The following is a 12,976-nucleotide window of genomic DNA, read 5'->3' as shown; positions in this document are numbered from 1 at the left end:
CTATACATGCTCAGATTTAACATTCATTATCATTATTATGCCACCCTTCGAAGAAGGGAGGGCATATTGCATGATTTGCTGCTGTCGGTCGGTCCACCAACAGTTTCCGTTCATTTTTTTCGCAGAGGAAGACCGAATTGAAATGAAATTTGATATAAGGTTTATCATGTTAATATCTAGGTCAAGTTCGATATTGGGTACGATCAAGCCATTTGGACGTAGTAAAATTCCAGTTATTTGCAGTCCCGCTCATTTTCTTCGCAGAGGATGAACATATTGAAATGAAATTTGGTATACACACCCCTGCGAATGTTATTGTCATTCAAATTTTAGACCACGTGGTTTTATTTGACCCTTTCAGTTTCGCAGTAAGAATCGTACCTCCTGTATAAAGTCTATTTCACAGTACATGTATCTAGGTTCTTAATATAGTAGTCAAATATAAAATCTAGAGGTTTATTGATTTTAAACTTTATCTTCATTAATTGGTGAATAAAATGTGTTCTAGAAATAAACGTGACTATACAAAAATTAGTTTTTGTCTGCTGTTGCAACAACTAACATGCTTAAAAGAGATCCCTCCTGAGGATTAATTTTCGATCCGCGCCTGACCTAGTAATAACATCAATAGTGAAACAGACTATACCATTTTATGCAGAATGTTCCTTGAAAATGGCTCGATATACTAATTTTTAATACAAAGCAGACACTCATTATTTTTTTAAAACATGGTATTGCACACCACAAGCATCAAACATGGCTATGATTTTATTAAGCAACTCAACCACTCTACACGTGTTTGAACACGAACGATAACTCTGTTCTGAATATCATCGTTTAATATAAATAACTGCTAGATGGTAAAATAAGACATACATCTTGAAAGCTTTTCCCGTTTTAACATAAATCACAGTAGGATATGATATGAAAAACGACCAGTACTTACGTATTTTGAGAATATTATCCGAACACTTATACTTCCGCTCGAAATTTCACAGGAAGTGAACAAATATCGGTGAAGTCTCGTGAACTTTCATTCGAGCACCTCTGGATTTATTACTTACTTAGCAACGATAAAGAAAACATTCCGAACACATTCGCAGGGGTGATACAGGTTTATCATGATAATATCTAGGTCAAGTTCGATATTGGGTACGATCGAGCCATTTTCGACAGAGTTATGCCCCTTGGACCTTTACGTTAAGGGTTTTCACTATTTCATGAAGTACATAAATTTGAGAATAAGGATTCATGATGTGTTAATCACTGATTAAGGAATATTAATTAATGCAGTGTAAAACTGAATGTATTTTTCAAATTCAATGTATTTGTGTGTTTTCAGTAAGTATTAACTAACATTTTCTTCTTAAACTGTTAGTTAACTTGGTAGGATAATAACTTTCAAGCATGTTGTACATATTTGAATAAATAAGCAGTGCACAAGAGTGAAATAATACATTTCATTTACATGTTTTAATGCTATGTTTGGACAATTTACTTGGACAGTGTTATTTTGTATAATAATACTGCTAAATGGTGTCAGTTTTCGCATGTTATCAGTAGATACTGTTAAACTAATTAATATATTTAATTATATTTACTCAAGTTTTTGAGATCTATTTACATACAAATTAACTTGGCTAGTATAAATTTCTTTGATTCATAGTATGACAAACAACCTTAATAGATGAGATGAACATATCAAACTAATAAGAACATTAAAATTAAATTAGTTATCTTAGAAAGTGTGTAGTAGTAATTTGGAATAATAAAACAGAGAATAAACCAATGCAAGATAACAATTTATTGAGCATTAAAATGCTAAATAATAACATGTACATACAGTGCATGATGCATGAAGACAAGTTCATTCAACTTCTCTTTCTCTCTCTCTCATGTGGTCAATCCGGCAAACTTCCAAGCATGTATGCATCCTTTATTCACTGAAGATAAATTATCTTCAATGAAATTTGTAATAAAAATATTTGTTATATTAATGATAAAATACAATGAAATTTTGACAGCGGGGGCTAAAAAAAATACTTCGTTGAAGCCGTAAATTTGCTATAACTCTGTTTGTTATACTTCTGACTTGCTAGGATTTCGCCCACAGCTTTTCGATTGTGTTAATTTGCCAAGGGTAATGTCAATTCACTGAGAAAAGAGAAAAATGATATTTAATTAACTTTTCCTTTCGATTGCTATATATTTAAAACCATGACACAAACAAAATAAACAACATATTTGGAGTGAATATATTCGTATGAACAATCATGACACCGACATTCCAACGGCTTTGGTTCTTTTCTCGATGATTTTTTTTGTGTGTGCCAATTTTAAGGTTTTTTTTTACATTTGAAACTATTACTTAATACCATTTTCAATCGCAAAAAGTTGCCTATTATATTATGCGTGCACAAATAATAGCCAATTTCTTGTTTGGACGTTTCATCACGTGTCCAATAAAAGAAATGTTATTTCATCCCGTCTAACAAATTTGATATTGACCGATCTACGAACTAACTCTTTCAAGGAATCGCCAATACAGTGTGTCTGTTGGGGCGTGCACATTTGTGGTCAAACAGATTATAATGTAATGCTCAAATTAGTTTATATAAAGTAAGGGCGTGTTAACATTCGCGACGGAATTAGGTCAAACTTTAAATTCCACTTTAAAGGGGCATGGTCACGGTTTTGGTCAATGTTTCTATTCCATTTTTATTGTTTACAATGCATCAGTAAGGCATTTCAGACAATCAACCAAAATTTGAGTGTCAGCTGTCGACTTACTAGCTCGATACAGGCCTCAAAGTTCTTTGCAATGAAAACAAAATAAAGGTGTATTGAGCCAGAGTATACAAAACATGGCACGTGTCTTGTTTACATAACAAAACACTGTATGCTCTGCATCTTGCTTATACAATGCACATGTGATTCTACGACTGACACTCAAATTAATGACTGTATTCATACCCTGGATCAGGACGGGCAGTTCATTCGTTATATTGAGATTTGTCATTCAAAATGTCCGTAGTACTTATGTCTTGACACCAGAGACAACTTCTTTGTGGCCGAGTGGAACATTGGTATAGTAAAGAAAATACTATACTACATCTAAAGCATTGCAATCAGTAAATCAATGTTTATATGTATTATATGTTGACACATTGAAGTGTATATGCTAGAAATAGACTCAATAGACATGCAAAAAGCTAAGCATGTACCTTAATTAGTCTTAACTTGTCAACATTATTTTTCTTTTTATATCACTTTGTACGTATTAAAAGCAAACAAATTCTTTCAATGAAAAAATGACAATAACAAATTAAACCGTGAACCATCTCAAACATCCATAAAACGAAATACAAATTCAAAGCAGAGCAACACGGACCTCCAACAAGATAGAGGTAGGATCAGGTGCCTAGGAGGAGTAAGCATTCTCTTCTGACTGATCACACCCGACGGGCGCCCAATGTCATATCAGTAAAAATTTCATTATTGCATGAATAACCAAAGAAAACATTTTATTGATGAAATACCAATGCATTCAAACGAGATTTTACAAATGATATGCAAGAAACCGGATAGTGGCATTAAAAATCAAAGTACTGAAGTACTGAAAGCCGGGCTCTTTTGTTGTGTCTTATGCATATTGTGTAGTAAAGACTGAATATCTCTCTCTCTCTCTCGTTCGCTCTCTCGTTCGCTCTCTCGTTCGCTCTCTCTCTCTCTCTCTCTCTCTCTCTCTCTCTCTCTCAAGTGCTAGTCTTGTTTTTAAAACACGTTATTAATAAGAAAATTCAAAACAGACAATTCTCTAAAAAAAACCCCAAAAAACCAAAACAAAACAAAATGCCAAAACATTTGACCAAACGTGGCTCTTTGTGTAACTATTTGGTATAGCGGAAACTTTTAATTTGACGCTGTTTGTTTTTTTGTTTACTTTTGAAGTTGTGCTAAATATATTTATAGTAACATTAGCGATTTGTCTGCCTACAGCCAGGACTCTGCTTTCAGCAGAGCCCGGCTAAAAATGACGCCAGGTGCTCCAAGTTACTTCTGGATGGAAAAAAATTTAAAGTGTTAGATTTCCCCAATATATATCTCCAATTTAGTTAAAATGAATTTTCTGGAGAAAAAGTGTGTTATTAAAAAGGTCCCTTTAATAATTTTTTTTAATTTCTACAGTACATATATGTGCATATTTGTCATAAGTCTACAAAACGTGAGGGAAATGGTGAATTGGGACGGATTTAAATGTGATATCTGTCGTTTGAGGAACGAATTAGATAGAAATCAATTTCTACATGGTAATTGTTATGAATGTGGTTTTCTAAAAAATAGTTTGTTAAAGTCAGCGTAGGACGACACGCATAACTGGAAACACGTATACAATTTGAAAATATTTTAGTTTAATGTCCATCATGTAACCTTATGTTGATATTTAAAAGTATATATATATCGGTATATACATTAAAGCTCCTGCGTGTCTTTGCTAGTCCATTTAAATTGTTGTTGTTTTTTCTACTGATCTCGTATCGGAAATGAATGGGTTTTTAAAAAGGAACAACATTCTTCAGTGTCTCTTAAAATGATTACCCTTTCAAATTATTTGATATATTAAGGCGTCTAAAAATACATTTTTTACAGATGAAATACATCTATTTATTTCTATCCATGTTTCCATCATTTACAGTTTGAACCATTTACATTAAAATGGGGCGAAACCAGTTGGCACAAAATCTATGTGCCAACATATTACCGGGGCGAAACCACCCGTGACCTCTGATACTATTGAGTCTACCAACATGCCGACGGTGGAAGTGTAAGGTCTCTGAATGAAAAGGTACAGAAGTCTATACGTCAGTTGATTTTTATTTCATACACAAACTAAAGACGCTTTTAGGGAATCGTTAATATTTTGTACGTTGTGACTGTTTGGGGCAAGTGCAATGGAAGTCAGAACATATTACGATACAGTCTGTTGAAATTTGTTTATAAAAATGGCAGCACGTTTACCCTCGCGACTGGATTAGTCCGAGCTTTAAACTCAAGATATGATATTTTGAATGATTTAAACTTGTTAATGAGAACTAGCTGGTATGCATGTAGGTACATAAGGTCTGTATATATTAAAACGAAATTGCTGCCAAGATGCGTTGAATTGAACCCAGGATGTTTTGCACCTTTTCTGATCTTTTGCACCGAGCTGTCTAATGTTAATATTGTGGCAAAACATATGATGAATTTTGGTATATTTTTTGTCAATATGTAAATCAATTTTAGTCATAAAATATTTCTTAATGCAAAGTTCATAATCCTGAATACTGAAATAGAGACACATCTTTCTGTGAATATCGATTATTTGGCTCAGATCAAGCTCGAGTATTTGTAATTTCATTTTTGTAAGTTTTATTTGAATTTAGGACCCTAACACATTTACGAGGAAACTTGATATATAGTTGGAAAAATATGAAAAAGCTATATAAAACAGGATGTTTGAGAGGCATCATTTGCTTTTTTTCTTTTGATTTGCTTGTTTTTTTTAAAATTATTTTAATGGGGAGAGAGATATTTGCAAAACGTTATAATCTTTGTTTAAATTTTGACAAAGTGTATTTGATATTGTACTTCAAATGTTTGAATCTAAACCTGTTTTTAAGGCTTCGAGCTATGCTCGACATCCTTCCATCAATCGCCAAGACTTATATTTCTTCTACGTAGAAGATTTATCCTTCTGTAATTTTAGCTAATTATTTCAAACTTAGTTTATTTGACTTCTGTTTCATGTGGAATTATCTTTTTCCGAAGCCATACAAGATTAAAATTGCAAAAAGAAACATTATGTATTAACCAGCATATTATGTACCGTCTCCAAAATTTAGGTGGATATTTTTATTTTCATTAAGCTATAATAAATAACATTATAATAGTACAGTAATTGTTAAGTATAATTACTTAATTCAATTTATTTCATTGTTTGACTTATAAAGAGCTGTATATAAACATATAGTAAACTGTTTTAATTTTAAACCAAGAGCTTTTTTTTTTTACAAAAAATAATCCATGGACATAAGTGTCATAAAAGAATTAAGACACTAAGAACTAAGACACCGGCGCCCACTAAAATTGTCAAAATAGCAACAGTTTGAAATACAGCGAGGATGTCGTCAGGGTGACCCTGTAGCCCCATATCTTTTCATTCTTTGTGCTGAAATATTGGCTATACTAATTAAACAAAATAAAGATATTAGAGGCATCTTTGTGTATGATAGAGAACATAAAATATCCCAGTATGCAGATGATACATCCCTTATTCTTGACGGTTCTGCTTCATCTTTATTTAATGCTCTTGAAACTTTAGAATTATTTTCAAAAATATCGGGGTTGAAAGTTAATAGCTCAAAAACAAAAATTATATGGTTTGGCTCAAAAAAATTTTCATCTGAAGTCTTTCATCACTCTAGATGGAAATTAGATTGGGGAGCCACTGAATTTGTATTATTAGGTATTCATTTTTCTGTTGACTTGGAACAAATTCCAGAATTAAATTATAATATTCAAATTCCAAAAATCTCTGCACTCATCCAACAATGGGAAAGGCGAATTCTTACTCCCATAGGAAGACTTACTGTACTTAAGAGTCTTATTATTCCAAAAATAAACCATTTACTTATTTCATTACCAAATCCAAGAAAAGAAACAATTAATTTTTTGAACAATGATTTTTTTAGATTTATTTGGAAATCCAAGTGTGATAAAATTAAACGCTCAGTCGTGACACAAAACCTCTTTGCAGGAGGCTTGAATATGGTGAACTTGAATAATTTTATAATTTCTTTAAAGTGTTCCTGGATACAAAGACTAGTGCAGGGGGGACAATCTTGGTTGAGTATTTTTAACGCAGTGTTTGGAGATATTGTGTCTGGATTTTTGGATTTTGGTGATGCTTTTATTGAAAATCTTTTGAACAACTGTACCAACACTTTTTGGAGAGATGTTCTGAAGTCATGGCTTATTGTATTGAATACACATTTTAACCAAAGTCGAATTTTAAATGATAACATAACATATGCTCCAGTTTGGTTTAATTCTAAAATTAAGGTGGATAAAAAGCCTGTGTTTTATAAAGAATGGTACAGAAGAGGTGTTAAAATTGTGAAAGACTTTTTATATGAAAATGGATCATTTCTATCAAAATCTGATTTTGAAAAGAAATTCAATTTTGAAATATGTTTTATGCAATACAACAGTATGATTAGTGCTGTAGCAAAGTTTGTAAAAGGTTCAAAGTTCTGTAAGGAAACCTACAGCCATAGCATTGGTCCTTTTGTTCCTTATCATTGTGTTGAAATTCTTTTATACAAGAAATGTACCAAGCATATTTACAAATTAATTAATACTAATACAGTAGGTATTTTACCAACATCAATTAGAAGATGGAATTCCACTATTGTACAAAGAGGATATCCTGAATTAATTTTACAGGATGTGTTTAAAATATGTTTCAAGGTCACTAAAGACTCTTCTATACAATGGTTACAATATAGAACATTACATAGACTTCTCCCAGTTAAAGCTTACTTGAAAAAGTTAAAATTAGTTGATAATGACACTTGTACTTTCTGCAAGAGTGAAGTTGAAACCATTGAACATATTTTCACATCTTGTCCTACTGTACTTGCTATCTGGAATAGTTTGAGTATGCATATTTACAATACTGTCTCAAAGAGAGTTGGTTTTAATGTAATCAATGTATTATTCGGAGAGGCTCCTCTCTCAAAGTCAAATTTAGTCATTAATTTTCTAATTTTATTTACCAAACAGTATATTTTTCAATGTCTTTGTAATACAAAAACCCCAAACATTGCTGGACTAATGTGTCATTTACTTTATAGATATGAAATTGAAAGTTGTCTAGCAATTAGAAATTCTTCTTTTTACAAACATAATACAATATGGTCTGAATGGAAAAATCTTTTCTGTGATGTTTAATATATACAAGATCTAGAGCAGAAGTCATATAGTTTTTTTTTCCTGATTGTATCAACTTTATAGTATAATTACTTATAATCTATGGTATGTGTGTTTGTGTATGTATGAATGTGAAAAATGTAATTACAAAAAATTGCAAATAAAAAAAAAAAAAAAATTGTCAAAATAAAGTTGAATCATTCTTCTTGTGGCAAAGAAATGTCTTCTTGCGAGTTTTTTTTTTTATCAACGTTTTGGAAACTCATGGGATTTCTCTACATTAGATTAATTTCAACGGTGAATATAAATAAAACACATAGAACAAATTGTGTAACATACTGTAAAATGAGAAAATTTGGCGCATACATATTTTAGCGCAAATGCAAGTGCCAGTACATTAGCGCAATTATATTTTAGCGCATGCATCTTTTCTTTAAAAAAAGAAAACGAAATTGTTGTTGTTTGATAAACGATCACGCCCAAAATTTAGTTCTGTGTTCACTCAAGCATGTGAACACAACGACTTTGATTTTTATCTCGCACGCACGGTAAACTGTCGTTGAGAACAATACACTTACTTTTGTGTAAATCGTCAGTAGATAGATATGAAAACTTCGATTATTGGCGATAATGTGTAATTTTTGTTGGTAAACAAATTTGAGTTATCGGACTTTGAATTTAACGTGTCGACTTGGATAACACTAGAAGAGTCCCAAAACTAAAAGTGAAATCGAATGCAACATTTACCATGAGTGTCGATCACCATGAGAGAATCTTTTTCACAGTAATTTTACATTTAAAAAACACACAAGAAATAGGTATCGTCTTGTTATCTTTATATCCACTAATCAGAGATCATAGAAATTATGATCAATCATGTATTGTCAGCGTCAACGATCGCCACGCTTAATCACATTTTTACCTCGAGGCACTAAATGGAAGTGGCATGGGGAGACGCCCAATTTTCAAGGTGCTAATGAGAGATATTAAAAAGCAATTCAAACTGAATAAATTAATCCATGTTTAGGCACTTACACCCGATAACCCATACCATTTACCTGTGTAATTGTTTAAACAAACAGAACCGACAGTATCTGATATTTAAATGAACACTTCTATATAGCCTTAAAAATAGAATGACGTTATTGTTTTGCAACTTGAAGAAATTTAATACATATAAAAAATCGTTGGCGCACTATTAATTTTAGCGCTCAGAGGCAGTTGCGCCATAGGCGCTAAAATTTGTAGTGCACCATATTTTCTCGTTTTACAGTACTTAAAGAGCCCACTAGCTACACTCCCCTTGGGTACAAATGTCACCTCTCACTTAAATTTAAATAAATGGTTCTTCTAACTTTTCCATATTTATTATGATACAAGCTGGCATTGTTATCTTTTTAAAAACTTCATTTACATCGTCCTATTAAACTTTTTAAACTAATTAGGTTACACCCGTTCGTGAAAACAAAATGTAAAGGAAATTTTTCTTATATTTCTCATGGCGGATTGTTTCGATGGGATTTTTTCGAGTATTAAAATATATTTAATTGTTTTACTTTTCATTTTACTCACGAGAAGATATATCAAAAAATCTACATTTGAAGACTTCATTTTTACCCTACTACATTTCCAAAATTCAGAAGCTTCCGGGGGCTTAGCCTCCGGAACCCAATCTGGACTTTGCTCTGGACCAACTAGGGTCAGATATCGAAGTTGAAATTCTTTGTTTTTGTAAACAATGCTCAAGTCTTGTAACCGTGTCCATGTGTACTACATTGCTATAAGTTTCTAATAAATGATGCTTTCTTTTGTTGATAATATTACTTTAGAACACATTAAATCAAGTCATTGTTAATGCCTCTAGTCATTTTTCATATGTATGGTATATTCCTTACTTAATTATATTACAGCGTCTGTAAACAAATATAAGACTTGGGCTTTGTTTACTTTACAATGAATTCTTACCTCTGTGATTCTCTTATGACTTGACTTCTAACATTCAAATTTCGGTAAATTATTCAAAATGCACAATTAAAGCACCTCATATTATAGATATCAAAGTTATTACTTTATATATTTAGGTGTGAAAAAGACAAATCGTTCAGAATTGTTAAAATTACCGAGATTTTATGTTTACAATAAACCAAGCGACAAGCTATAAGCGTGTCCAATGACCATTGTGACGTCATGAAAAAGTTTTTACAGAATTGAACGTTTTCGCTATTCTGTAAGTTTATATAAGGAAACATATTTGCAAAGGTAAATATTTATTGATGAAATCACATTTCATAAGTGACAGGTTGGTATTTACTTTTAAAGTTAAATAAATTTTCCTCAAACGATTAAACTGCTATTCGATTCAAGATAAAGGTACAGTGTTTACAAGGAATCGATAATTTGTTGTATGCTATTCAATGAGTATTTAATTTTCATCAAATTGTTTTTTTAGATTTTGATTAGAAGTATCTGACCTGATGGATCAGCGTTGGGCCCAGGATGTGTTACGGTGTCATCTCTGTGAGACTCCAGCTCCCTCTATGTACTGTGACATTTGTCACATACATCTGTGTAAAGCCTGTGTGGGAGAACATCTCTCCGATGAATCCCAAGATCACAAAGTTGTGTCATTTAAAAAGAGAGGATCTACGACTAAATGTCCAAAACATTCTTCAAACATAAGCGTACTTTACTGTCAACAGTGTGACATTCCTATTTGTACAACATGTGCTTCATCTGAAGAGCATCATGGTCATAAATTTATTGAATTAATGGAAAACAAGAGAGAAGTCATTCAAAAAGATTTACAGAAATTAGAAAAACTTATTTATCCTCAATATCAAGAGATTGCATCAGAAATTCCAATACATGTCGCTGATCTGTATAAAAACTCACAGGAATTGACAACAGCTATCAACAAGCATCAAGATGACTTATACAAAGAAATAGACACCATGGCTAAGACACTTAAATCTTATCTTGCTAAAATGGACTCCGAACACCTGGCTGTACTACACAAGCAGAAAGATGAAATTAAACACACAGTTTCTGAAATCACTCAGAGCATCGCTGATCTAAAGAAGTTACTAGACTCTAATGATGCCAGCCTTGTCGCTGCTTACAAATCAAGAAATGCCGAATTCAGAAAATTGCCTCCTCAACTCAAAGTTTCCTTACCACGTTTTATTCCTCGAGGAATCACCAAAGAACTGTTTGGTTCTCTGACAGCGTTATCTTTAATAAAAGCAGAACGTTGTATCATAATTGATTCTCCTGTTGCTCAGTCTTCTCCCTTGGACAAACCGCTCATTAATGTACCGCGTATCATCGCAACTATAAAGACGGAGGTTAAATTTTTAGGTAGTGTGGCCTGTCTAAGTGATAATGATATGTGGACGTGTGGTGACGACAGTATCATGCGACTGTTCAATATCCATGGAGATCTAGTGCAGTCAATCCATTCCAAGTCTGGGAACAATCCATGGGACATAGCAGTGACAAAGACTGGGGATCTTGTTTATACTGATGACAAAGATAGAAGTGTGAACATACTTAAGAAAACAAAGATAAAGAAATTGATCAAAACAAGGGATTGGATACCTCGCAATATATGTAGTACCTTCTCTGGTGACCTCTTAGTTGTTATGACCAGTGATGATCAACCAACAAAAGTTGTGTGTTACTCTGGCCCCACAGAGAAACAAAGTATTCAGTTCGACGACAAAGGACAATCTCTCTATTCATCTGGGTACGTGAAATACATCAGTGAGAACAAAAATTTAGATATTTGTCTGTCAGATTATGGAGCTAATGCAGTAGTGGTAGTTAATCAGGCTGGGAAACTCCGGTTTACCTACACTGGTCCTCCCACTACTAAGAGACGATCATTTGATCCACTCGGCATAGCTACAGACAGCCAGGGCCTGATACTTGTTGCAAATATTAATACCAGTTGTATCCACATCCTGGATCAGGACGGACAGTTTATCCGGTACATTAGAAACTGTGCTTTTCAGAATCCACGAGGTTTTAGTGTGGACACCAGCGACAACCTATTTGTTGCTGAGTACTATTCTTATCAATTGAAGAAAATAAAATATTATATGTAGAAGAAGTTATGTCTCTTCGCTAGTGTTTGTATGTATTGCTTGTTGACAAACTGAAAGTGTATTTATAGTATAGAAGTATGTGTATGAAAGATGAGTACCTGTATTAAATAAGAAAAATATTCAAATACCATATACCTTCATTTGATTATTATTTCAAGTATTTCATGTCAAAGGGTTATACACTGTTCATGTACATCATGACAAAAACTCATTTTGTTAATCTCTTACCGGTATCACATGAGGGGACTAGAGCTCTCTTCATCATCCGTCAGTCTTTTAGGCTGGCTGTTCCACTTCAATCGGGTCTATAGATAAGGTTTGTTGCACGGCAAGGAAAATGCCCCCCCCCCCATAAATGTGGTTTAAATCACTTCTTTTCTTCCGGGATAAAGTTTAAATTATGTTCTAAAAAAAATTTCTTCAAATTCAAATTCAACCATTTAAACGTAACACTGGATGAAAAATCAAGTTTCAGCAAAACTGAAACTATATGGAAACTTTGCTGAAACTTGAAGTTGAAGTTTCATGTATAGTTTCCGCAATGCGGAAACCATTATATCGATTCAGCAAGTATCCGTTAGGTTTCAGTCAGCAGAAACTTTAGTCTAAGATTCCTGATGGTTTCCGCAATGCGGAAACTAAATTTAAATCGTGTGAAAAGTTGTGTAAATTATTATGGAAATATCAATCAGTTTCAGAACATTTCCGCTAGGTTTCAGTATGCTGAAACTTTAAGTTAAGATTCCAAATGGTTTACGCATTGCTGAAACTATTTCTAAAATTGATTTGAGTTTAATAGTGATATCATTTATTTTAAACAGGTTTAAGTTTAATTCTAGCCTAATGATAATGAATCCGTACATACTAAAATGTATAGTAAGGTTTCAGCGTGACTG

At 32.8% G+C, this 12,976-nt stretch overlaps 1 protein-coding gene across 2 annotated transcripts in view; it reads left to right on the top strand.

Annotated features, from left to right (window-relative positions):
• The first annotated feature begins 4,682 nt into the window (after positions 1 to 4,682).
• Positions 4,683 to 12,976, top strand: part of LOC128158390 (tripartite motif-containing protein 2-like) — a 38,281-nt gene continuing 29,987 nt past the window's right edge. Inside the window, exons 1-2 of one of the 2 annotated variants that reach the window (XM_052821189.1) lie at positions 4,683 to 4,846; positions 10,424 to 12,212. In XM_052821189.1, coding sequence (XP_052677149.1) covers positions 10,449 to 12,080 — 1,632 coding nt within the window. In that variant the 5' untranslated portion in view covers positions 4,683 to 4,846; positions 10,424 to 10,448 and the 3' untranslated portion in view covers positions 12,081 to 12,212. Of the gene's footprint in view, positions 4,847 to 10,423; positions 12,213 to 12,976 lie in introns of those variants that run through there. The other variant, XM_052821187.1, reaches the window with a different exon arrangement.

The sequence above is a fragment of the Crassostrea angulata genome, chromosome 8 (genome assembly GCF_025612915.1).
Source record: "Crassostrea angulata isolate pt1a10 chromosome 8, ASM2561291v2, whole genome shotgun sequence".
Classification (NCBI taxonomy): domain Eukaryota; kingdom Metazoa; phylum Mollusca; class Bivalvia; order Ostreida; family Ostreidae; genus Magallana; species Magallana angulata.
The sequence above is the reverse complement of the archived record's forward strand: the minus strand, read 5'-3'. Positions and strand labels throughout refer to the sequence as shown.